This window comes from Podarcis melisellensis (genome assembly GCF_964234715.1).
Source record: "Podarcis melisellensis genome assembly, chromosome: 1".
Classification (NCBI taxonomy): Eukaryota; Metazoa; Chordata; class Lepidosauria; order Squamata; family Lacertidae; genus Podarcis; species Podarcis melisellensis.
In genome coordinates, this window is record NC_138528.1 from 107,735,511 (window position 1) to 107,762,673 (window position 27,163).

General features: G+C 42.6%; 1 protein-coding gene across 1 annotated transcript in view; it reads right to left on the reverse strand.

The window, feature by feature from the left end:
- LOC309376657 (sodium channel protein type 2 subunit alpha-like) overlaps positions 1 to 27,163 on the reverse strand; it is a 68,268-nt gene that overhangs the window by 36,589 nt on the left and 4,516 nt on the right. Inside the window, exons 2-12 of the mRNA XM_081923199.1 lie at positions 19,928 to 20,194; positions 18,050 to 18,367; positions 16,168 to 16,288; positions 14,535 to 14,622; positions 10,882 to 11,010; positions 8,880 to 8,971; positions 7,459 to 7,722; positions 6,409 to 6,472; positions 4,149 to 4,290; positions 3,713 to 3,919; positions 1,451 to 1,723 (exon numbers count right to left, since the gene is read on the reverse strand). Coding sequence (XP_081779325.1) covers positions 1,451 to 1,723; positions 3,713 to 3,919; positions 4,149 to 4,290; positions 6,409 to 6,472; positions 7,459 to 7,722; positions 8,880 to 8,971; positions 10,882 to 11,010; positions 14,535 to 14,622; positions 16,168 to 16,288; positions 18,050 to 18,316 — 1,647 coding nt within the window. The 5' untranslated portion in view covers positions 18,317 to 18,367; positions 19,928 to 20,194. The remainder of the gene's footprint in view (positions 1 to 1,450; positions 1,724 to 3,712; positions 3,920 to 4,148; positions 4,291 to 6,408; positions 6,473 to 7,458; positions 7,723 to 8,879; positions 8,972 to 10,881; positions 11,011 to 14,534; positions 14,623 to 16,167; positions 16,289 to 18,049; positions 18,368 to 19,927; positions 20,195 to 27,163) is intronic.

Sequence of the window (27,163 nt, forward strand, 5' to 3'; positions counted from 1 at the left end):
GCTATGATGAGGCTTAGTTTGTTCAGAACTGAGTATACACTTTGAGTATATATTAGTGTTCATAGATAGACCATAGATGGACCAATTACTCAGTATAAGGGGACTTCTATGTTCCTATTTAAGTTTTGACACCCATTTACACAGCCCAGGCTTACTTCTTCTTCTCCAACCCATTATGCAAGGCAACATTGTTAGGCAAAATCCCCTCAACCATTTAATTATACATAGCCATGACCCACCCTGCATTATCCTCAAGGGGGATCTTTCAAACATCAGTAGATGCTTCCGAAGGCAAAAGAAAGCGTATTAAGTAGGAAGCTGTTGCTTACTGCTTTGGGGGAAGCCCAATGGCTAAATCCATTTAACTTGAGATCTATTAATCCACCATTTATTAATCATACTGTCTCATCAATTAATGCTTTAAAGCAACATTCAGCAGCCACAAGAGACCTGAAGATGGTGACTTTGCCACTGAGAGGGGGGGGGGATCAATTTTTGCTGGCCACGCTTTTATTTAATTGCACAACAAGAAACTCCTTAATGGAATCTTTTACTCCCTCTCTGCATATTTCATTAGCAGTACTCATGAATAAATAAAGTCATCACTAGTACTGGGAGGTGGGGAGACAATCTTTCTGTTAAGATTTATTACTCCTGCTTCTGAATATGCTTTCAGATCTAGTTACTTTAAACTTCCAGTAATCCCTGGACTAGTCTGATTGATTTTCCTATTGGTTCTAAAGATACTCTGAAATAAGAGGTTTGAAGTTCCTGGCTTAGCAACTTTTATTTTAAACCACCATTATATACGTTACAACATTTCACATGCAAATTTCACGTGGTGGTTAAGATGGAGATAAACCCTTTTATGATATTTTGTTCTGCATATGTTTTTAATATGTTTTATTTTATTTTTGCTATTTGATCTTTTCGTTTAACTGTACATTCGGTACTGGAAGGAGAGGTAGGACTGCCACAATGGGGTCACTGTGGTGGTTGGGGCAGCCTTTGCCTCCACCTCTTATTTGTCCTCAAATGTAAATATTCACTTATATGGGAGAAAGTAAAAGGATGCACTCAGGGACACTGTTGAGGTGAGGATGAAATATCCCCCTCTGCCATTGGTGACCCCCAATATCTTCAGGCTTTGCCTTCTTTCAGCTATGACCCAGATTGCATGCTTTTTAGCTTGTTCCATAGAATTCAGTGGGAAACACTGCAAAACAAAGCCAGTCTCTATTTGAATGCCTTGACTTGGACCAAAAAAGAGAGAAATTAATAGTCTTAATGGATTTTCTATAAGACCCTAATTATGGAGCATAGCAGGCCTCTCGTGGAAGAGAGTTGTGCGGTTGTGGGGCCACCATGAAAAGGGCTCTGTCCTATTCCTTATGACCTGGGATATACATGAAAAAAATTGCCTCAGAATTACATAGCTTGCATACTTTACCTGGTGAGTTGAAGTCCTTTTTTCATAGGATAATTGAGCTCCCCTTCGGATACTGTCTTCTGATTCAGATTTAGGAAACTGTTCAGCTTCGGCCCTATCTTCTTCTTCCAAAAGTTCCTTCTGCCTTTTTTTCCTCCGCCTGTTCCTCCTTTCTTTAGCACTCTTGGTGCTTAATTTAGATGCCTCTGAAGAACTTTCCAAGAGCTCCCCCAATCCTCCCACGCCGCTGAAATCTCTTGATGCCATTGATGCTGCTGCCACAGCTGCTGTTGTCTGTTGTGTTACAGTGTCAGGTAATTAGCATTAGTTGGATTACCACATTAAATCATAACCTTAGAGAGATTCATTATTGCTTCCAAGGGTACACAGTCACAAAGCAATTACGTACAAATGTCAATAATTAGTGCCTCTCTATTTGGAATAAAATAATGCTTGCTTTCTTCTTTTAAGGTAATGAAGTTCTCTGACAATACAGTACAGCATAGTTGTCCCTGTAGTTTTCAATAAGTTAGCCACCAATGGTATGTTGCCTCTGCTTAGAACATGCCTATTCCTATTATAGTCCAACAGAGAGCCGTTAGCTCCCAATATTTTCTCCTTCACAGCTACTTCCACCAGCCCATGTTTCTGGAACACACCAGCCAATTCCACCCTACTATTTAAGAGTTGGTAGTGAAGGCCAGTGGATCATCAGTTATTTGCTTCTGCTGAGTTTTTCACTTCTAGTCCTCCTATCCCATTGATGAGTCACATTCATTGATAAGGAGTGTCTTCAGCCCCATCGTTCAGCCTGCCCTCAGCAGCCAAAGCTGGGCTCAGAGTGGCTAACATCATATAAATAAGACGGTATGAATAACACAAGCTATCAATCAATTAAGATACATCCCACAGTTAACATTAAAATTAAAAGTGGACATGTGGCAATCTTCAGGTTAAAATTGGAAGCAGTTAATACTCGCCAAGACCAACTGTTTCCACTGATATTATAAGGACCTATGAGTGGGCTGGGAACCTCCTTCATGCTTGTTCTTATACAAAGAGAAAATGAGTCAGGCTGAACCCTGACCAAAGGCCTGGCGGAACAGCTCCATCTTGCAGGCCCTGCGGAAGGATGTCAAATCTTGCAGGGCCCTAGTCTATTGTGAGAGAGTGTTTCACCAGGCCGGGGCCATGGCCAAAAAGGCCCTGGCTCTGGTCAAGGCCAGTCTGATCTCCCAAGACCCTCCTGTACACTGTTCAGACTGGATCATGCCTGCAGGCCCTGTCTTCAGCTGCTGCACTTACAGCAGTCCCATACTGCCCTTCACAAAGCTGGAGGAACATGAGAAAAGTCCCTGAATGCCTGATTGGGAACTGAGACCACACCAGGGTTCCCTATCACACATAAAACTGTGTCCAAATAAAGCCTCATTCATGGCTTCAGTCAACCACACAGAGGTTAGGGGTGGGACTAGCATATGTGCAGCCTAGTGAGTACTGCCCCACTCTCCTTCCTCGTGTTTAGCAACCACATGGATATGCAATAAGAATACGCCTCAGCTGAAAATGGAGGGAAGGCATGGGATGGATATGCTCCAGCCACACTATGCAGGATTCCTTACTCTAGGGCAATCATCCCCTGACCATTAGGTCCTGTCGTGACCAACTCTGGGGTTGTGGCGCTCATCTTGCTTTATTGGCCGAGGGAGCCGGCGTACAGCTTCTGGGTCATGTGGCCAGCATGAATAAGCCGCTTCTGGCGAACAAGAGCAGTGCACAGAAATGCCGTTTACCTTCCTGCTGGAGCGGTACCTATTTATCTACTTGCACACTTGACGTGCTTTCGAACTGCTAGGTTGGCAGGAGCTGAGACCGAACAATGGGAACTCACCCCGTAGGGAAGCTTAAATCCAATGCCAGCTGCAGATTTGGAGGAACGTTGCCCCTATTGCCCAACCCTGACCATTCTTCCTGGCTCCTGCAGTCACCCACTTCTTCTCTGTTGGCTATCCAGAGGGAAAGGGCTGGAAAGTCAACTAGCTTCTCTGGCTCCTCAGTCCTATCACTCCCACTTGGCCGGGAGAGAGAGAGAGGGAGACCAAGCATGCAGGCTAGTAAGTGGCAACAAGGAGGAGAACATCAGAAGGTGCAGAGAGCTCTGGATGTCAGTGAGGGCCTTGGCAGGTGCTGCCCAGGAACATAAAAATCTGATAAGATACAAGTTTATGTCAGCGCATTATAGCAAGTGCATCACAAGCAGTGTATTTTCCAGAAGAAAGCTACCTGGGCTTCTTCCTGTTGCTTTTTCAGCTGCTCCAGCATCTGCTGGAACTCGGCCTCCTTCTGCTCTGCTTCTTCCATGGTGGCTTGGTTCTGCTCTTCATAGGCCATGGCAACAACGGCCAGGATCAGGTTGATCAGGTAGAAAGAGCCCAGGAAAATCACCAGGACAAAAAAGATCATGTACGTTTTGCCAGCAGCTCTTAAGGTCTAGTGTGGGGAGAAACAACAAGGTCTCACCGGTTAGGTTTTCTGCCGATGATACTGCCTTGCCTATTCATCAACCGCATATTGTAATGACGCCCCAAATATGCATAAATTATAACTAATTGCTTCAGGTTTTGCGTCAGGTTTTTTGAAAAGTCACACACAGTCAGGAAGAAAGAAAGCCCCCGCTTTATTATCATACATACTAAGCTTGCCTCGTGATGGTTCTCACCAGTTGGTAAAGGTTTTCCCAGTAGTCCTGAGTCATCAGCCGAAAGAGCGACAAGAAGGCCCAGCTGAAGGTATCAAAACTTGTGTAGCCATAGTTGGGGTTTCGACCAGCTTTTACACACACATATCCTTCCGGACATTGACTATGAAAAAGGAAACTATAGTGAACACACAACACAATATTTCTTTTGCTTCCATTGTGTGGTATTTTCAAGGCCACATTTTTTCCCCCTAAATTGAATGGTTTGTTTTCCTAGTTGTTCTTCAGAATTAAGAGGTTAGATCCAGACCAAGTTAGGTGCGCTTAGAGGTCCCATTAAAATGAATGAAACAAACCTAGTCTTTGCTAACTCAAGTCCATAGATTTCATTTAGGAGCAATGCGTGCCTGGAACTGCAGTCCTATTCCTACTTACCTCAGAGTTAAGCCCCACCAAACTCACTGGAACTTACTTCTGAGTAGACATGTACAGGGCTGCACTGTAAGTCTGCTTATTTCTGAAATGAGGCTTTGTATCTACATATGCCTTGGAAGTATGTTTTATAAGGTAATTTTGGCTGCAAGCCTTAGTTTGCTGTGAATTGCCCCAGGATTAGCTGACCAAAGCGTCTAATCTTTCATTTCCAAAGTTATATCATAGAGTCTACAAGATTCCATTGGGAGTCTACAGGATTTCATTCAGAAAAAAAATATATACAGTTGTATTTTTAAAGATAAATCTAACATTAACATTAACATTAAATTCGGCTCACACATGAGACGAAGGAGTGTATGTCTCAGAATCATCATGCCATTCAATCTGTTAAGACTTTTAAGTTGCCACAGGGCACTTGGTCAATTTTTTATGCAACAGACAAACACAGACAAGCTTCTGGACTAATAATGAAACATTTATGATTAATTCCAAGGCCAAATGCTCATGGAATAATTTAAATGCAACTCAAATATTTTATCACCTCATTTTATTATTTCTAATTGGCTCTCAAGCAAACATTTTGCTACTGCAATGACTCAGCACAAAGCTAAAAGGGCTTCTTTAATAGGATTGAAGTTTGGTAGAGCCATGCTTTGCTCCAGAGTCGCTTTTAAGCCTTTCATTTCTCTTTACTATCTATATCCTTAATTTCGATCTATATTCTTAATTCCATGTTACTTATTCATTGGTTACATAGGCATCTTCACTATGACTATACCTCTCAAATGAGGTATGAACAAATAGCATCCAACGACCACTAGACACAGACAAAATTTTGGGAGAGCCTTTTCAAATGGCAAGAGTCTGCAACAGCCGCACATCTGATCTTCTTTAGTGGCTTCAGGGATGCGGAACAAACAAGGCCTCTCTGTCAAGACTCTCATCTGGGGTTTCTTAAGGCCACACAGCCTCCCTAGAACTCCCTGAATGCTTTTGCCAGGCCTTGAAACCCAATCATGCTTCTTGTTTGCCTGTATAGAGGGTAGAGTGAAGAAACTAGCCTCCCGAACAAAGGCAATATTCACGATCAGTGTTGTGCGCTCTTTTGCCTCTAGCCTTACCCACCACCGGCTCCCTAAAGCTTGTCCATAAAGGAAGGTGGCTGAAAGAGCTTCCCTACCCCCAAGTGAATTAATCAAGGGAGTTAGGTACAAAACCAACCCCCTCATGACATTAAAAAGGCAGATAAACGTGCCACATTGCAAAAGAGAGAAGGCTTAGGCTTAGGCTGGGAAATCCCTATGTCATGCGTAGGGTTGTCAGCTCTAACCCATTAGCTAAAGATAGGATCATAAATAGCCACACACACACACACACACCCTGCCCCAGCCAATGCAGTTTTGTAGAAGGTGACCTCTGGAATCAGAAAGCTGCTCTAGCAATTAAGCCCAGATCGTTTCAAAGGAGATAATTGCTGGCATATGCATACTCTTCTCTCTCCCCTAGGAGAAACCCGTGCACCTAATTGCCAAATTGCTTTATTATCTCACTGAAATATTTTTTTTTATGGAGATTAAGCCAGTAAATGTATTTCCAAACAACCTATCTTGATCCTCTATCCTAAACTAGATGCCTTATTTACATTAGGTTATATTCTAGCCTGGTATGGGCACATTCTGGACTCCTAGGACTGCTTGCGAAAGGGTATGTGTGTGTGTAGTTGGCATTGCTCACTCATACCAAAGCTCCTAACAGATGCCGGAGTGTTCAGGTACCTCTCTGTCAAGAGGCTTGGTGCTCCTTAGTTTTATTGTAGAGAATTCAACGAATTATTAAAAATTCTTACCCAGCATCAGAGCTGTTGCCACAAAGCAGGGCATCTCTTTGTCCTTCCAAAACATAAAAATGACCTGATTTGGGGGGGAAAGGATAAAGAACTGTATTTTTCAGTCGTTGCTGTTAGGAAACACAGATTCATATAGAACTATAACCAAGTGATTTGGTCCCCATCTTGTCTTTCCATTTGCAGAGCAGCTCAAGATCCAGTAGGATTCCCTCTGGAGGAAGGGGAGTGGGAGAGGCCATTTTTAGCAACTCCCCTTCCTCCCGGCAGCTCTCAGTGCCACCTCCCCTGCTTTTCTGATGGGTCCCATGGGCTGGTCCCATACAGCAGCCTTTTGGGGAGAGGCAGAGTAGGCTGCAAGGGGAAGGGTTATCAAGGGAAAAAAATACCTCTCCCATTCCTACCCATAGTTAGTCTGGATCCCACCAAAGGAAAGAATACACTTCTTTTTTAAAAAAAATACAAAAAGTTGTGCAAATATTTGTTTCGGTTTGTTTGTTTTAAAAAAATAACTAGGAATCTCTCTCCAAATCACTGTTGTCTTGGCACTTGAGGGCTAAAGGCTCCCTATTGATTGAGAGTAAGGATAAGGATTGCTACACAAATTAAAGAAATCTTAGTTGATTACTCACTCCAGAGTTCACTGATTTGAACTGCATAAATTTGTGCATGAATAACAAGAAAGGGTCTGAAGAATAATACTCTTTTTTTTTTAATTTTAGGTGATGGCTCGTCTTAAAAGATGCATTCCCTCCTGTGCAAGAGAGAAGGAGAAATGCCTCCAGTGGTGGCATTTGTTGCTTGTGCCTTTTGTAAGTGCGTATTAAAACATGACTTGCTGATTTTTTTATATATAAAAAAAGAAATTTGCTGCCTGATTAATTGGAGTAGACCATTTTGTCAGCAGATCAAAAGGCTTTTCGCCAGGTGAAATAGCCAACTGCTTGGACCAAATGTTGCATCCCTAATTTTAATCTTTCAGCTTTTTTTTAAATATAACTTGCATAACACACGTCCTATGTAGGTGTATATATTCGTATCAATCATGCTTACTTTCTTCTTCAATGTACTCCTCCCAGTCAAAGGTGCTCTCTGTAGTGTTAACAAAGGTACCATTTTCTCCCACTGTGCTATTATTGAAGTCGCTTTCAAAAGTAAAGTTTTCAGGTGGCCAAATCAGGCATTTATGCCTCAAGTTCCCCATGAAAAGCTGAAGCCCTATTAAAGCAAATACACTCAGACAAAACACGGTCAGGATCATCACATCCGAGAGCTTCTTCACTGACTGAATTAGGGCCCCCACAATGGTCTTCAAGCCTGCAAATGGGATCGAAAGACGTATTAATATGTATCAAGCATTCTTCCATTCTATTTAAAATGCCATGCAGAAACAGTGAACAACATATTGTTTGCAACACAGTAAAGCTTAATGAACAGTACCCCAGAACTTGTGGAAACGCATGAAGAGCAAAAACTGTCCATGAATGCACTGTGTACATTGCATTAAATGTACACCGTCCCCCCCCCCTTTGCAAACAAGAAGCTTTCTCATTCATGGAACGCCAACATATAATACTAGCATTTAGTAAAAAAACAAAAACGGAAAACGGGAAAAAAAAACCAGCAGCAGCAGCAACAACAAAGTAAACCCTATTTTTTCTTCTCTTACAAAGCATTTTCACCAATCACAATCCATTCTTCGCCCCACCCACTCCCCAAAGGGAAAAAGAAGAAGAAAAATAGGTAGGGAATAAGATCCCAGGCTATGTTCACATTGACATTCATTAATATGTTCTCAAGCAATGTTTATTGAAACAGGTAAGTTATAAAATAAAATATAAGCTTTCAGAGCTTAATTCAAATTTTGGCCATGCAGCACGATCTTATGCATGTTTACTTGGAAACAAGTTCCACTGATTCGGTGGGGCTGATTCTCTAATAAGTCTGTTTAAACAGAGCCGTAGCTAAGGGGCAGAGTCTAGTCAGTGAAGCCCCTAAAGAGGTGCCATTGATGCTCCCAGCCTCTGTGTGTACACAAATGCACATGGGTGTGTGTGTGTGTGTGTGTGCCAAGCTGAGTCTTTGACCCAGGTGAAATAAAGCCAATTTTCGCCCCTGGTTTAAGATTGCAGTCTTCAGACAACATGTGCTAAGATATATGGCAATATAAATGCCAGAGTGTTAAAGCTGTTTAGTGTGGAAGGGGAAAAAATTGTCACCTTTATGCAGCAACAACAGTAAAAAGCAAACCCCAAAACAAAATGTAACGGATAGGCTGTGCATTCTGTAGACGTCTCATGCAATTGTTCGCTAAACTCGAAGGCTGATTTTGCAAATTAAAATAAATGGTAGATTTGAAAAGACAAGGGATCTTCTGATTCCTGACTTTTAGCAATATGGGCAGTGATTAATGAGACTAGTGCTAGAAATAGTGGAACTGAAAAATCAGCCTCCGTGTTTAACCTAGCTCTCACCTGGAATGACTGATATTGTTTTCAATGCCCGGAGAACTCTGAATGTTCTCAACGCTGAGACATTGCCCAGGTCCACAAACTCTGTCAAATATCTGTAATAGGGGAGTTCACACACAAACACAATGACAGCACACAAAAAACAGTTGGAGATACAAGGGGCCTGACACTTCATCAATCCACTCACTTCTTACCTGGGATTACAGAAATAGTTTTCAAAGCTCTCAATACTCTGAAAGTTCGAAGAGCTGAAACATTGCCTAGGTTTACAAATTCTGTTACATACCTGTAGAATTAAATCACAGTTACTCAGAATTGCAGAGCTCAAGCTAATGACTTGGGGTCTTTCATCAAGACCAACTTGGTGATTTCAGCTTTTGCAATATTATACTAAGCATAAGGTTCACATTTACAAACTGACACCTGCAATTAAGCTTCGCCAAAGTAAAACACCCATTCTGGACCTGAAAAGTTGAACTAAACTAATTTAATATATTAGCACGTTGTCAAATTATGGTTTCTGGAATGTAGGACATGAAATTAGCATTCCTAAAATGTAAATAAACATCACTTTTGCTGTTTTGTATATTGTGAATTGGAAACTTTACTGATAGCAGAATTTGTGCTTACTTCAATACATGCCTCTTGGTATGGTATATATTGGGATGGGAAAATCTGCTGTCCTTTGAATGTTGTTGTTGTTTTTTTAAAATAATTTTTATTAACCGACCAATCAAATCAAATCACATCACATAAATTCCGAATTACAAAACCGAATTTTAAATGTTTGTTGGATTTTTGTTGGGGGGACTCATATTTCAAGTTCCGAAGGGGGATTCCGATAATCTTCTTGCTGCTGCGTTAATATCCACAAATCTGTCCAAATAATGTTCATAATTCTATCCAGTCTTATTTTGCTGTTTCCACATCTCATCTTGTTCATATATTTTTCTTTTTTTCTTTATGATCTCTTCTGATAATCTCCTTAAGCAGGTAACCACCAATTATAATCCTGTGTGAATTTTTTCGTTCGTCCAATCATCATATCAAGATGGTTTCCATATATCATCACTTTCATAAATAACAGCACTCTTTCCATCATTAATCTCGCAAATCTGTCACTTTTCAGTCCCTCTGAGGAGCTCACCCACAATATAAAAACAGCTCTGTTCCTCCTCCCAGACTTAAGTCTTCCGACAGAACTTGCCAAAATGGCAACGGTATTTTTTGCTGTGTCATTCCAAAGCTCTTATGCTTTCCACGATCTTCTTGAAACATGCTTTGGTTAGAAAATTATCTCCACACAGTCTTAAATCCACAGCTTAAGTCATTTAAACGGCATTTCTGACTTGTGACTTGGGGGGGGGGGGTTCTTGGTTAATCACATAGAGAAAAGAAAGGAGAGTTTTCCCCCCTCCCCCATCCAGTCCCGTTGCCGAACATACCGAGCCTTGGTGTGTCTTCTCATGATATATTCTTGTTCCTCCGACCCGTCTTGTTTATCAGAGATCTCTTCAGTTAGCAGTCTTTACTCCCCCTTCTTCCTTGAAATATGTGCATTAGCTTCCTCCTAATTGTTTCTTTTGAAGTTGCTGCAGCTAGAGGCGCGAATCAGAGACAGCGTCCAGGAGTGCCGAGATCCGCACAAGGGCTTTCTGCCTAGGGCCCCCACCCCCACAAATTTGGGGGTGGTATAGGGCACAGCAGGCAAGGGCAGTCCCCCACACACACACTTGGGGGGGCAGGGAGGCTGTTTACTCCCATCACAGCCTCTTAATTACCTCGTGTGGGTCGGAGAGATGTTATTGTCAGCCATCTTCCAATGCGCCCCTAGTGGCCCCGTCCTTTGAATGTTGTTGGACTACAACTCCCATTAACCATTGCGCATTGGCTACATTGGAGTTGGAGTCCAGCATCAGGAGGCTAACAATTTCCCCAACACTAGTACAGACTGACACTAATTCCATGCCCTTATAAGCTTTTAACAAATGGTTAAAGCACTTACGCCATCAAAATTACACTGAAGTCGAGCCAATTCCATGGGTCTCGAAGAAAAGTGAAACCTTCTAGACAAAAGCCCCTTGCGAGAATTTTTATAAGTGATTCAAAGGTATAAATTCCAGTGAATGTGTACCTAAAGGCATAAAAATAAAGAATTATTATTGACTTCCTTTTATTCTCTGTAATGAGGATAAAAGTAATAGTTTTAGACACCTTGGATGTACCTGAATCAAAGCAAAGGGCAACCCTAACTGATCTGGTTCAGCAGCTATGGTGCTACATTTGCATCATATTTAAGAAATACAGAAGCCCTTTCAACCACTGAAACCATCAGGGCAACAGCCAAAATTGTGCTACATAATGTATTCTACCACACAACTGCTTAATTGTTCTCACCAAATAAGGATAATCTCAAATAACCCATTCTAGCATGTATGCTGGTGGAGAAATAGATGATAGATAGATAGATAGATAGATAGATAGATAGATAGATAATCTTTATTCGCATTAGCCAATGGCCATAACAACATAAAACAAGCAATATATACAAATAAAATATATACAATAAAAAAGACAGCAATGGGTAAAAAGGGTAATCAAATGGCCAAGATTATCGTTCAGAAATAGATATATGAGTTCTTCACATTTCCCCTTCCATTCCTAGATTCCTCCAATAAATTTATCTCTGTGTAGGAATAACGATACACTGAAACAACTATAAGTTAATCAAAACAAAGTATTTTTCACGCATTGCAAAATCAGTATTCCTGGATGTCCATCCCTATATGCTAACAGTGGCCTCGTTCTCCAGAGTTTGGATGTTGATGAAGCCAAAGAAACACCATCTACCCCAGACATCTCCAACCAGTTGCTCAGGTGTTATCCAACTCCAGCTCCAATCAGCCTCGTCCAGCATGGCCAATCATCAAGAATGATTAGCACTGGAGTCCAGCAACATGGAATACTTACTGGGTGCTTTTTTGAGGGTGGGAGATGAGAAATTAAGGGGAAGTGAAACTGAATGGAGCATCCCACGGGGAAGCCTGGCTTGCTGGCATGTAAAGAGTAGCCCTCCACTCTGCAGCTTGTTCTTACTTTTTCCGTTCTCGTCAAGTTTCTTATTTAATCCCACTCCTTCTTAGGGAAAAGTTGTTGCTTGGTGGTAAAGTACATGCTTTGCATGCCAAAAGTCCCAAGTTCAATTCAGGTACGGCTGGAATGGCCTCCTGTCCGAAACCCTGGAGAGCTGCTGTCTGTCACTGTGAACAAATACTCAACTATGCAGATCAATTGGTCCGACTGAGTATAAGCACCTTCCTACATCCCCATGTGCTGTCATGTTTTCTGCCATCTAGTCTTTGCTCTTCAAGCAGCTTCCATATTCTGTACTGCGTTTCCTTAAGCCCCGTTGGAACAATAAATCTTATATGAGTCAGACTTGCATCTCCATCATCTGACTCCTCCTTACCTATTTCCACTGTTTACTTATCAAACCTCCGTCTTATTCAACTGATGTGGAAACAAAGGCTTCTCTGGGAACCTAGTAAATTGCATCTTCTGTACAGGACCAGAGTTCCTTCTCTCACACTTTCAGGGCTTGCTAAGAAATAACTGATGGCACGTATGTTCTGCCTTCCTTACATATACAATACTAAGTGGTTTTCATGGTATTCCAGTCAATCTGCTGCCCAAAGCATCGACTGATGAGACCCAGAGTTGCTTGGGTTCCATAAGATGGCTGCCATCAGGTGCCTTCCTGCTGCATCTAACACTTAGTACTGCGTTTTTAAAAATATCATTGGCTAGAAAGATGCAGATAAGCTAATGGATTATAGCTCTGCTAACAGGAAGACTTTGCCATCACTGAGACAGAGGACCAATTCAGATGATAACTTAAAGACCTCTCTGTCCTGCCACATGGAAGGGCAAGCTGAGTGTGCTTCTACTTTCATTGTCCCTGCATTGCCATAGGGGGATGGAACTCTATTATGCCATACACAAGTAAAACCCTATACAGTCATACCTTAGAAGTCAAACTGAATCCGTTCCAGAAGTCCGGCCTACTTCCAAAGCATTCGACTTCTGATTGGCTGCATAAAGTTCCTGTAGCCAATTGGAAGCCATGGAAGCCCCGTCAGATGTTCGGCTTCCAAAAGATCGTTAAAAAACCGGAAGAGTCACTTCTGGGTTTCAATCATTCGGGAGCCAAAACATCCAATTTCCAGAGCGTTTGAAAACCAAGGTATGACTGTACACGCAGACTACAATCTTGCTGTCATTCCCTCCCCCCACTCCAAAAAAAGAAAATTAACTGTAGGGTTCTGGCCTGTGCACATAGGTTTTAACAAGCGTATAACATGATGTATGTGTCCCATCTCCATGTGAATATGGCAGGGACAACAGGGATGGCCAGCATGCATACAGCATGCACACAATGTGGCCCAGAGTAGCCCTGAGGGTAAGTGTGGTGACAATTTAAACATGCTCCATTTAATGTGCAAGAAAAAAATACTGAACCCCTATAAGACAACCCCAGGACATGGTGCAAAGGCACATGACATAGCATGTGAAGACGTGAGGGTGAATGAGGACCAAGTTACCGGTAGATGCAACGTCATCCACATCATTAGCAATTACATGAGCAGCTTTTTAGTAAGGCACAGTAAGACCTTGGGACACGAGTGGTGCTGTGGGTTAAACCACAGAGCCTAGGGCTTGCCGATCAGAAGGTTGGCGGTTCGAATCCCCGCGATGGAGTGAGCTCCCATTGCTCGGTCCCTGCTCCTGCCAACCTAGCAGTTCGAGAGCACATAAAAATGCAAGTATATAAATAGGTACTGCACCGGCAGGAAGGTAAACAGCGTTTCCGTGCGCTGCTCTGGTTCGCCAGAAGCAGCTTAGTCATGCTGGCCACATGACCCGGAAGCTGTCTGCGGACAAACGCCCGCTTCCTTGGCCTATAAAGCGAGATGAGTGCAGCAACCCCAGAGTTGGCTACGACTGGACCTAATGGTCAGGGGCCCCTTTACCTTTACCTAGTAAGACCTTGGCATGGAGTTGGGGGTTAACCCTGTGCTCCATCCTGTAGTCCCCACCCAGATCAGGGCCTCTATACTTGCTATTTGTGTTTGGGCAGGGGAGTTCTCATTCATTCCAAAGGGAGCTTTCCTTGTCCACTGCAAACAGCAGGTGCAGGAGGACTAGTTAGAAGCACAGCATGGGAAGGGGGAGGAATACAGTCCCCTGCACGCTCTGCACACATTCCAATGGGCCCCGGACACTCCTGCAGTTTATGTTTAAGAAGCCATTCACATGATTGCTAATTGTGTGAACGGCGCCTTGTCTGTTCATCGCCTAGACAGAAGACTGCTGGGAACACAATAGGTATGCTATCTTGAATTCCATGGAAGAAAAACAGGAAATTAATTACAAACAAACAAAAATCACAAAATAAGTTTTCATTTAGGATCCTCAAACAAAAATCACAAAATAAGTTTTCATTTAGGATCCTCTTTAAAGCTCTGAAGAAAAGGGATAAGAAAATGCACAAATCATCATAGGAATCTTATTGGAGACAGCTGGTCAAAATTCACATCTGAAATAGCAAAGAATCAAAACACGTTTTCCAAAAAAGAAAAGAAAAAGGTATTTACTTACTCTACATTCTTGGTCCATTCTGGAGGGTTGCTCATAGTCATAAATACACAGTTGGTCAAAATAGTGCACATAATTAGCATGCTGAATAATGTAAGATGTGGTCAAGGAATGATGACCATTAAATCAGAGATCAGGTTATAAAACCAAGTTAATGACAGCACCCACTTTAAATAACCTCTTTTTAATAATAGCAGTGGACACACAAAACTTTTTCAAGAATTCCAACATTTTGCGTGCAGCAGCAAAACAAAGAAAAAGAAAAGAGAGAGACTTGTGTCACACTTTTAAAAAAATAAGATTCATGGTAGCATGAGCTTTTCTAGGGAAGAGCCTACTTTACCAGATTAATCTTCAGAAATTGCAGAAGTTGCTGCCAGGTCACTGTGGATGTGTCACTATCAAGAGGTTATGCTCTCCATTCAGTGGCGTGGCGTGGGTTGTCAGCACCCGGGGCAAGGCAAGTAATTTGCACCCCCTAACCCGTGGATTTGCGTCCCCTAACCCTAACCCCCAGATGCTGCGCCCGGTGCGGCCGGCCCCCCCTGCAACCCCACACTACGCCACTGTCTCCATTTGCTAGCAGGGTATAGGCATGTGTGTGACCCAAGACAGCACAGTATCTATCTGTAACTATATGAACCAGCCATACAACTGTGGCATAAGTTATTAAAAACCAGTTAGCTATTTATTGTCTCTTTCTATTTTCCAAATTTGGACATTTTTGTGGACTTTCTACAAGTTTCTGAAGACAGCCAAAAACTCTGAAATAACTCTTCCTTCCCTGTTAATGCTTCACTTAGTGGTTTAGCTTTCCAGATAAAAGATTTATCACAGATAAAAGATTACTCACAAGATATTCAATGGAAAATGTTGACATTAACACGGGCAAGGATAATGACTTTTCTCTGCTCCGTTCGCTCCAATTGCTTTCTCCTCCTCAAATGCCCAAGTCGCTTCTCATGTGCCCCTCCACCACAAAGTGCATGAAGGTGATCAGTGCCATCCAGTTACTTCTGAGATGCTTCTTTTAAAACAGGGGTTGCTACCATCTGGCCCTCCACATGTCAAGTCCTGGTGGTACAAGCAGTGCTTGTGCCATTTTGGTAACCTGCACATGTAAATCTGGCGAGCTGCATGTTCCCCATCCCTGGTTTGGAACATCAACATTGATTAAGAAGCACTCCCTAAATAAACTGTGAGCAAAGATCTTGGTTCTTGCTGAATCTCTCAATATTGTCAAATGGTCATTCTTGACAGGTACTGCTATAGTTCTAGATGGAAGTCAATCAGCTACAAATGATATTTTCTGGTCAATAAAGCTTTGAACTTGATCCTTCATGCTTTTAAAGCTAGCCTGTGCCCCTCCAGATATTGATGGACTCCAAATCCCACAATCCCTCCCCTTTGGCAATGCCGTGTGGGACTAATAGGAGTTTCAGACCAACAACCTCAGGAGCGTAACACGTCCCCCACCCTTGTTCTCGACGTGCATGTGCTTTCAACTACCGACAAGGGACACTAGTTTACAACGTATCTGTAAACAGGACAACCATTGTTGTTGTTTTCAAAATAACATTGGAAAATACTTCAAATTTAACTCCAAACACTTAAAGGTAGACGACTTGAAAAGGATATGAATGTACCAAAATTTTAATAGCAATTTTTCTGAGAGGATTGAAAGGGGTTAAAATGTACAAGGCAGATGTGGCGCTGAATCGGAAAATTGCCTTCCCTCTGTTCAATACTATGAAGGTCTGGAAAACAAAAAAAGAACATAGGATTTAAAAAACCAACAATCATTTATTGTTCAAAGATTATTTACTTCCTACACTTTGTTGCTTTGCTTATTTCAATGGAAGATGGAGCTGAAGATGGAGCTTCTTGCTGACTCATCCCACTGTGCTTTTACAACTGAATTCAAGCCAATGGCCCCTCAAGTTAATAGAATTATTATTATCAACAGCAAGACCGCTTAGAGTCACTATTATTATTAATTTTGTCAAGGTGACCCAAGTAATCAGAACACCTCATCCTAAAGGTAGCATCAAAGACCAATGATACATATGCACACAAAACTACTTTCCCGTGAATTGATCATCTTCCTCCCAACCATTTCCCTAAAGTGCACTGAGCAAAGACACGAGAACTCATATTCTGGAGTGTGGTGAGGCAATCAACAAACACAAAAATTCAGCTGGTGACACACCACTATTGACTTGGTGAACTGACTCATAGTTGATCTCTACAAGTGGCACAGGCCACAATAATTCAACAGCATCCGTTCAGGAGGAAGATAAATCACTGGGGCCTTGCGCTCCAGCACAGTCTCTGCAATCTCAGCTGAGAAAGATTCCACGGCAGGTCCCAGTACCTGCAGACACCAGATGGAGTTGACACCCCGTGCCATGGAATCTTGGGTACCAACCCGGAAGTACACCTGTCAGGGCCTGGCTGCCGTTGGGGCTTCAATGGCTTGAAGCAGCTGAACTGTGTCTCCACAGCTGTAAGGGAGGCACATTTCCTCCTTGGCATACTATAAAGAGTGAGAGGAACTGGAGAGGAACCTGCCACCAGAGGAACAACATATATTTGAAAGGGAGATTTACGTACAACGCATACTGCCTTGGCATTGGAGATGCAGCAGGAAGCAACAGAGAACTCTTTATGGGAGAAAATTCAGTGGCGAGTCAGGAAAGTACATTCCTTCTAAGAACAGGCAGAGCCGGCCCACTCATGACATGGGATGAAGCAGCTGCTTCAGGTGGTGGAAATGGAAGAGGCAGTACTCCCGCAAACGCCCCGCCACACCACCACCACAGAAGCAATCCAGGTATGAGAAGAGGAGGCAGCAGTGGGGTGGCACAGCATTCCGCCACCAGCTTTGCGGCTCATATACCCTTCCCCTAGGGGTGGAGAGGGCACAGCAGCAAAGCTCTGCAGAATGTGTTCTTTCTCATCGAGTTGGCAAGATGGGAGGCATTCCATCACCCAGCTTTGTTGCTGGGTGGGAAGGGAGCTTCAGAAAGTGCTTCTCCTTGAAAAGGAGCAGTTTCTGAAGCCACACACACACGGCTGGTGGGGATTGGTGAGGGTTCTCTTTTAAGAGGAGCCCTCACCAAGCCTCGTCACCAGGCAGGAAGGGAGTTTTGGAAAGGGCTTCTCCTTAGGCTTTCCTCTCCCACAGTTCTGGAACGTCCCTGGGAACAGGTACTGAGGTAAGATAGAAGGGTGACCCAAGGACCCCAGGAAGAACTCAAAGGTGGGAAGAGGGCTAGGGAACTCTTGGTGGTGGGCAGAGGAGCTTGGGCCTCTGTATGAACAGACAACAGAAAGAACATGCATGTTGTCATTAAATAAAAAAATGATTATGCAAACAAAGCAATATTTTGTGCAAGCTCAAATGTTTTCCAGCTGAAATCAAGTAAAAAGAGAAGGATTTCTGGTGAAATAAGCAAACAGTGAAAAGGCTTTAATGCAGTGGCCAAAATCCAGCCAGTCTTAACAAAATAACTCACTTTTTTATTGCTATAATAAGGGTCAAGGTCCTCCAAAGGTTCGGACACCATTCCTGGAGGAATGTCTCCATATATAAATGGAAGTGTTTTCCCTGCTTCCAAGTCACTATTTGGTTTTGGTCCATTTTCATCATCAGCATCTGAATGATCCTGTTTGGGCTTTTTAGCTTTTTCCTCTGCACAGCGTTTTTCAATAGCTGCAAGAGATTCTCTAGTAAAATAGCGGAAGCTGTCAGGTCCTGGTGGTACCAGCAGTGCCTGTGCCATTTTTTCATCCTGCACATTTAAATTACTTTTAGCCTATTGCATAAGAATGACCTGAAAAAGAAAGAAGAATGCAAAGAGAGAGAAAGAGAGAGTGTTAAGGAAACATTCAGCATTAATGAACCCACTGCCAATTTTTACAAGCTTAAAATAGAACCTGTTTGAAATATATGCAAAACTTAGGCAGTCTTTGATATGTAGGTTGTGCTTTGTTATGTTTAAGATGATTGGCTATTCCCAGGCTTCTATTCCTACAAAGGAAAATTATGCATATGAAGCAGGGGAAATGGATGCCTATGATGCACTGTCTCAATGGCCAAGGTCAATTCCCCATTTCAGAGGTTCAGCAGGTCATGTGCAGAGCAGCTTCAGACATCCATGTGAATAAGCTCCACAGAGAGCCCTGGAAACCAAGACGATTCATAAGTCTCTGAGAGTGTGCCTGATTAACAGCACTGGGGAAAAGGACCTCAGGGGTCATCTAGTCCAACCCCCTGCAATGCAGGAATCTCATCTAAAGAACCCTTGACAAATGGCCATCCAACCTCTGCTTAAAAACCTCCAAGGAAGGAGAGCCCACCACCATCTCATGGAAGTCTGTTCCACTGTCAAATAGCTCATACTGTCAGCAAGTTCTTCCTGTTTAGTTGGATTATTCTTTCCTGTAACTTGAAGCCATTGGCCCGAGCCCTAGCCTTCAGGGCAAGAGAAAACAAGCTTGTTCCATCCTCCATCTGACAACCCTTTAGATATTTGAAGACAGCCCTCCCATCTCCTCTCACGCTCCTCTTTTTCAGGCTAAACATACCCAACTCCTTCAACCATTCCTCATAAGGCTTGGTTTCCTGACCCTTGATCATTTTGGTTGCCCTCATCTGCACACGTTCCAGCTTGTCAATATCCTTAAACTGTGGCGCCCAGGACTGGACACAGTACTCTAACCAAAGCACAACAATACTATTACTTCTATTGATCTGGAAACCATGTTTCTGTTGAAGTGGCCTTGAATAGCATTCGCTTTTTTATTGCTGCATTGCACTGTTGACTCATGTTAAGCTTGTGGCCTACTAAGCCCCCAAGATCCTTTTCACTAGCACGCCAGGTGTCCCCTATTTCTGCAGCTGGTTCTTCCTGCCTATGTGCGGAAACCTACATTTGTCTCTGTTGAAATTCATTTTGTTAGTTTTGGCCCTGTTATGCCTTCCTTCCTGAGGCAATCCTCTCTAACCATGTAGTCAAAGTTCAGGCATGGGGAGCCCTGACTATATCACTAGATGCCCGGCCCCTAATGCAGAAGGAGATACAGGGTCTTCCTTTCTCAAACCACCTTGGTCCAAGTACTTTCACAGGACACACAGGAGGAAGGAAAGGCAGAATCTGTACCAAGGGTAGAAAAGACAAAGGGCCAGAGACTGTAAGAGAGAAAAGATATCCAAAAGGAAGTAGGAGAGGTATGTGAAGAGATTAGGCCAGGCTTGAGGTTAAATAGGCTCAGGATACAGGACTTTTAACTGTGCATGGAGGGGCAAGGAATCCACATAGTGAATAGATGTGAGTGTGAGTAAGCTCCCTATGAAATGTAATCGAATACCCGAGTGTGAAAATGTGTCCTACCTTTTTATCTCTGGGCAGTGTCAGTTCTTGAAATGGAGTCACCGGAACTGCATGTGTATCCCTTTGGGTGAGCTATGCAATGAATGACTGTGGGCTATGAAATCTTCTTTTCCTCAAGAGACAAAATGAAGTCAAGACAGCCCATCCTTAAAAGCGGTAGAAATCGAATGCTTCTCCTGTCAGCAGATCCTTGCCACTTTGGGATATGCAAGCTAGAAAACGTTTCTAGCTTCCAGTCACATCACCACCCGAATGACCTTGGGGAAACTAGGATTAAAAAAAAGGAAGTTAAGTTTACATATGGTGCCAGATGCCCTTAACACAGATTGCTGGAAGTTCTCATTAACGTCTGTGTTACTAAGGTAAAGGTAAAGGGACCCCTGACCGTTAGGTCCAGTTGCGGACGACTCTGGGGTTGCACGCTCATCTCACTCTATAGGCCAAGGGAGCCGGCGTTTGTCCGCAGAAAGCTTTCAGGTCATGTGGCCAGCATGACTATGCCGCTTCTGGCAAACCAGAGCAGCACATGGAAATGCCGTTTACCTTCCCACCACAGAGGTACCTATTTATCTACTTGCACTTTGATGTGTTTTCGAACTGCTAGGTGGGCAGGAGCAGGGACCGAGCAACAGGAGCTCACCCCGTCGTGGGGCTTCGAACCACTGACCTTCTGATCGGAAAGCCCTAGGCTCAGTGGTTTAGACCACAGCGCCACCCGCGTCCCTGCATTATTTATAAACTGGTTTATAAAAGCATTTATTGCAGGGTTGGGGAAGCTTTTCCAGTCAGAGGGCCACATTTCGTCATGGCAAACTTTCTGGGGGCCGCATGACACTGGCAGGTGGAGTAAGAGGCAAAAGTGGCCAGAGCAAAGGGTGTGACTCATTCATGTAGAGTAGACTACATCTGAACCATGCTAAAGTCAGAGCTTCCTACACTAAAGCACACACACACACTTCTCTGAATCCTTCATCTGGGCAGGCAACAGGCATTGAAGGACAAGCAAAAAGCATGTGAGGAAAGTATGGAGCTGTCTGGTGAGAGGTGCTGCCTGTTAGAGTCAATGCATAATGGCCAGAGCACGTACAAAACGTAGTCAAGACAGGGCCTGTTGAAGTTTGCATATACTGACCAGGAAAAGTGCACAATTAACTTTTCATGTTTAGATTATGTGCACAGTCTCCAAGGGACATGGTGAATGTGCACACTGACCAGTTATTATACACATTAACCACAAAACTTTCCTTACCCTTAACATGCATAGTAAACATCTCATACAGGAGGTATTCTTTTCAGTAATTGGGGACAATGGTCAGTAAACCATTCTCACCCACTGCACACCAGCAAATGGAAAACGTGCCAGTTTTATTTAATATAACAGTGTTTACTTTCAGTACCAAACCTTCTTGACTTAAATTGTGGAAATATGTTTCATTCTTCCTGGTTGTTTTAATTAGAATTGGGGGGCACATGAAAAACCTTAATGCGTATCGGCACTGGTTTGCCAAGAGAGTTCAATAACACCCAAAAGATGTCATGCAGTGGCTACAGCAGGCTTCCTAAAACAGATGCCCTCTGGCTGTTATTTGACTACCATTCCAAACAGCCCTAGCCAGCACAGGCATGCCTTTTTTCCTCACTTCATACAGAACACAACAAAATGCATTGGTAGAGAATCTATTGTGCTTTTTAATAGGCTATGCAATGGCTTCCCACCCTCACATCTAAGAACGACAGAAATAAGTTCCTGCTTTGGATTTATTTTGTCCAGCTCTAATCTTTAGCTGTCTGCTTCTGTTATGTCTTCCTTGCCAAGTTGCAGAGCCTTTCGATGTAGTGCTTTTATTTAATATACTGTCACCAGCAAATTGGTACTGACAATGTCCATTTCTTCCAATGAGCTTTACTTTGCCAGCGAGATGTTCACACATAACCCTATGCCAAAATGTGCTTCACTCATGGTTTTGCCCAGCCCTAGTTGGTTTCCCCTTGCCTCCTCTGCCAATAGCCACCTGAGATTCTGATAATAATAATAATAATAATAATAATAATAATAATAATAATAATAATAATTTATTTATTTATAGCCCGCCCATCTGGTTGGGCTTCCCCAGCAACTCTGGGCAGCTTCCAACTAAATATTAAAATACAGTAATGCATTAAACATTAAAAGCTTCCCTAAACAGGGCTGCCTTCAGATGTCTTCTAAAAGTATGGTAGTTGTTATTCTCTTTGACATCTGGTGGGAGAGCGTTCCACAGAGCGGGTGCCACTACCGAGAAGGCCCTCTGCCTGGTTGCCTGTAACATAGCTTCTCGCAGTGAGGGAACCGCCAGAAGGCCCTTGGTGGGTAGAACGATGGGGGTGGAGGCGCTCCTTCTGGTATACTGGACCGAGGCCGTTTAGGGCTTTAAAGGTCAGCACCAACACTTTGACTTGTGCTCGGAAATGTACTGGGAGCCATCTCAACAAATCTCCTGTATTGGCACAACCACACCACAGCACCTGCTTGCTAAATTGGCAGACTGCAACAACAGGGCATGCAACTCTCTTCAGAGATTTTTCTGGTATTCTCTGCATGTCACTGGAGCGAAACCATTTCCCCTCATCTCAGATACTCCAAATGCTGTCTTGTAACAAGAAGTTCCTAACCCTTCTCTGGAATCCAAGTGGAACAAAATATTATCAGTTCTCTGAAGATTCCTGCCAGGTTTTTTTCTCTGAAGTCCTTTGCCACTGAAAATTATGACTATGGGACTAAAAGTACATGATCCCAGTCAAACACTCTGCTCAATGGCTCTGATGGAAATTCACCCTAAATGTATTAGTGACCAATACTTCTAGTAAATCATGATAGGGAAGAGTAGCATACACATTTTCTGAATAAATGATTTGGGGCATACGTATTAGGAATCTCACTTAGAAGTATGGCATGAGTCAAATTTTAAAGCCAATGTTCCCAACAGAACCTGACTGGAAAATTGGCTTTCTCTGCAACGTTTGCTGTCTTTTGTAGCAAACCTTCACTACTATGTAGGTTTAAGGAGGACTGCCATCTTACCAACTCTTTAGCCATGAAACGGGTTTGCGTTCAGCTTTCAAAGCAGAATGAGTACTGGAGACAAACCCAAAAATATGGGAAACATAACTCCCACAGGTCTAAATATTGTAAACTAGGAATTCAGAAGCCTGCCAACAAATAATAATATTTAGCATTTCCATAACACTTTTAGCATTTGAACAGAATGTAAACATAACCCAAGTTATTGCAAATGCCAGTTAACAGACAAAGAAGCAGGAGGCTCTTCCTCAAACTCTAAAAGGGGTTGTGGTATGTTAATGTTCTAATTCAGGATGGAAAACTGTCTCTCATCTGGTTATCTATTGTTAAGCAAAAATTGCCTTCGGATGACCAGGCAAGTCTCCACTTTTGTGAGGGTACAGCCTTGTGGTCAGCGCTACCACGTGGCACACTATGGTGACCACATTTGCTGCTCTCTTGCCATGCCTTTTGGCCTTGAAGAGCTACTGGACTGTAAGGCAGACAAATCCATGTAGACAGTGCCGGATTTATGTATAGGCTAAGTAGGCTGAAGCCTATGGCCTCTAAATCTAGGGGGCCTCGCCAGCCCACCCGCTCCCCAGTGGGCAGTCTCCCCTCTCCCCAAATTACAAACCCATGCAAGGGCAGGGCAACTCAGGCCCAGCAAGTATGAGACTCAGGGCTAGCCAGTGGGGCACAATTTGAAGCACTGGGGAGCAACTTGATTTTTTTTTAGGGCCCCAGTTCACAGCCAAAGTCTGCAAAATCATATAGATATAAATAAAATCCATCTAGATTGCCCTTATAAGCAGCTCGCGGGGCCCAATTTTCCAAATTGCTCCAATTGCCTCAAAGTCAGCCCTGATGAGACTGTGCAGGGGTTGGACTCACAAGCCCTGCACCTATTAGGTTCCTGATGTCACTATTCAGAGTACAGACGCAAGGACTTACTATGGAAATAAAGGGGGGACACTTATTGGAAATCAGTTTTGTCACCTCTCCCCCCCGCCAAACCCCGAGACAATGAGCCCAGCCACCTTTTATTCACAGTCGCATAAGCACTACACTACAGCATGGCCATAAACCTGTACGTTCAACTGCTGAAATATACACCCAATATGTAGCAATGGAGATTTATGTTTCTGCTTTATGAATGAACACTGTGTTTTATGAATGGACTATGTATTTTGTGAATTACCTAAGAGCCACCGATAGGGAGCTCTAGAATCTGACAGCTAACCAATTGGGTACTACCAAACAGTGACCCCTATTGCTGAAAGCAGGTAACCATCAGGAAACGCTTCAGCTCAACCTTTGCACTGTTGACTGAACACCTCCTGCTGTCCAGATAATGGAGAAAGCTTGTAAACTGTATCCCTTCTGGTGTTCTGGCCAACTCTATTATGTTGGTGTAAACCCTGGTGCACCAGAAGCCCAGAGTAGCAGCAATTAAAATCTGCTCATACGTCAGCGACTGATAAGACTTGTCAACCAGTTCTTCCAAAGTCTTCCTAAATTATAAAGCTCTAAAATACAGGCCAAAAGAGAGCATGTCTGAGAAGAGCAAGGCATACAATGAGCACCACCAGTGAAAAAGCCCTGCTCTGTGTAGCCCCTGCCCTGTCATTTGATAGGGTGCCCACTTGCCCTCCTTCTTGACATGGAATGCTCTCTATTAGAGAGCAGGGACTTTGATGTTCCCAACAGCTGTTAAGCAAGCAAGCAAGCAAGCAAGCACACAGGTCACTTTGTCACAGTCAGGACGCCTATGTCCTGGCCAGCCCTGCACCCAATCTTGTTTCTGTAAAATCTTGTTTATCCTCAGTAACCAAAATTATATTATCAACTTACACAAGTAGAAAAATTGTTTTCCTTCATTTGCAAGGAATTGTACAAAACAAAGTGGCACTAATAAAGAAAAGTTCCAGGGTGGCAACAGAAAGCAAACTAAAAATGCTTTTGCAGTTCATCAAAACTATCCAGCAATATCAAGTTATAGGAAAACTGGTGCTATTAACAGTAATTCTTCTAGTTGGTTAATTGGTTCAGCAACTTCCATGCACATGAAGTGTGATGCTAATTATTTCCCCCTAGAATTAAATAATAACTCATCAGAGGCAGCTACAGTTGCAAATGGCAACAAAATATCTGTGAAAGGAAGAGGAGCAGGTTTGCTCAAGTATGTTGCAGGTAGAAATACTGTTTGTAAAGAAGTGAGAGCAATAGTTTACTTGCTCGAATTAACAAATAAGAAAGTTTTTAGAATTTAAATTCTAGATTAAAATTGATTACTTAATTGAGAAGGAGATTGTAACAAAATCACTGGAGCCTAATTTGAATAGTAGAGTGCCTGGTATCTGGTGGGCAATCTCATCCTTTATTTCCACACTGTGGCTGCAGACCAAAGCACTTGTCAGGAGAGCTGTGAGATTCAGGTGAGGGGCAGATGCCTTGTCAATCCCAGCAGGTTTATAACAGGAAGACCCGGCCTGCCCAGGCCTGGCCAAACTCTGTGGCAAAGTTGGGAAGTAGGCTTGTGGTTTATGGATTGCCCTTTTGAAAACACCCCTAAACTAGGGTTGCCATATTCCCAAAAGTGAAAATTTGGACAAAGTTGTTGAGCTCCCCCACCCCCATTATGTTTTTGAGCTTTTTTGGATTATTTAAGCATTTTAAAAGAAAAATCACCCTGCTTGCCATATGTCCGGGTTTTCAGGGACGTTTTGCAGATTCAGCAAAAAAACCGACCAGATGCCATTTTGACAGCCAGATTCCTGGATGTGTCAGGGAAAACCCAGACGTATGGCAGCCCTACCTAAACACAACAGTGTACAGTATATAAATGAACAATGGCAATTATTGTGTCACTGCTGTTTCAGTCCAAAATTCTGCACAAAGTTCTTCATAGGAACATTTCAACAGCAGGCATAGTGTGATCTTTTTTTTAAAAAAAACCATAAAATTAACTGGAATTTAACACAGAGTTTGCTAAAATTGGAATTCAGATTATACCTGTTAGTTGTCATTGGTCTAAATCAGGGCTTCTTTTCAGCCGGAACTCACCAGAACTCAGTTCTGGCACCTCTCAGCTGGATGCCATTGCTGTTATAAGAGAACAAGGGAGGTGTTCATGATGAGTTCTGGCACCTCTTTTTCTATAAAAATAGCAATGATCTAAATAATCCTCAGATTCACTAAGGTTTTTGTGAATTCAACACACACCCTGCCTGAATGAATCAGGGTGGGGTTTTTGTTACCTCACTTCAACAACTACTAAGCATTTTGGGATCTCTGTTGCTTATGATGTTTTAATATTTTGTGCCAAACAATCTATATTCTCAGTTTTACTCTTTCACACTGAATTGTCTCCTGTAATCTCAATAAATCCCATGATAATTTGTGTGTTTGTGTGCCAAGGTCAAACAAGTATGCACAAAAATGACTCATTATTTGTGTGAATTTATGTGTGTAATGTAACATACTTCTTTCAATATAAGTTTCATTGAACTCAATGAGACTTACTTTTGAGTAAACATTTTTAGCCTCAGGATGCCTGAGTACCAAACCCATGATGCCATGTGGCATTATATTAAATATGCTTGTGTGAAAACGACTAAGGTTTTATGCAGTTTTAATGCTAAATATTCCATTAAAATAAGTTACCTCGAAGAAATAGACAAACTACGGAAACCCATAAAGAATTGGTAAACTTTTGATTCTACAATGGGATTTCAATGCAAATTTGTTACTCAACGCTTAGGGGTGGGTAGTGACAGAATTTCTGCTATCAGATATCACATCTGATATCTGGAAGCCAATGTTTCATCAACTGGGCTATTTTTTATTTTGAGGCGCACACACACACACACTTAACTGGCAACATCACCAATTATAAGAATAAAAATAATTACATCAATTCTAACTCCCACAATCACCTCAGATGTTAAGCAATGTGCAATTCCCTTTTCCTGTCTTAACTGAAAAGAAGCAGCAATAATTAGTGCATGTGATCAAATTCTGCGGTGCAGAAGATGAAATCACTTTATTTACATTTAAGACAGTCATCTTGAGAATTAGGAGGTGGGGAGAGAGAGAAAAATCAGGAAGACGTGTTGAACAGGCCCATGGAAAATATGGAGCCACCATTTGGTACGAGTAATTATGAATAGCCAACTTGATTATTGGTTTTTTTA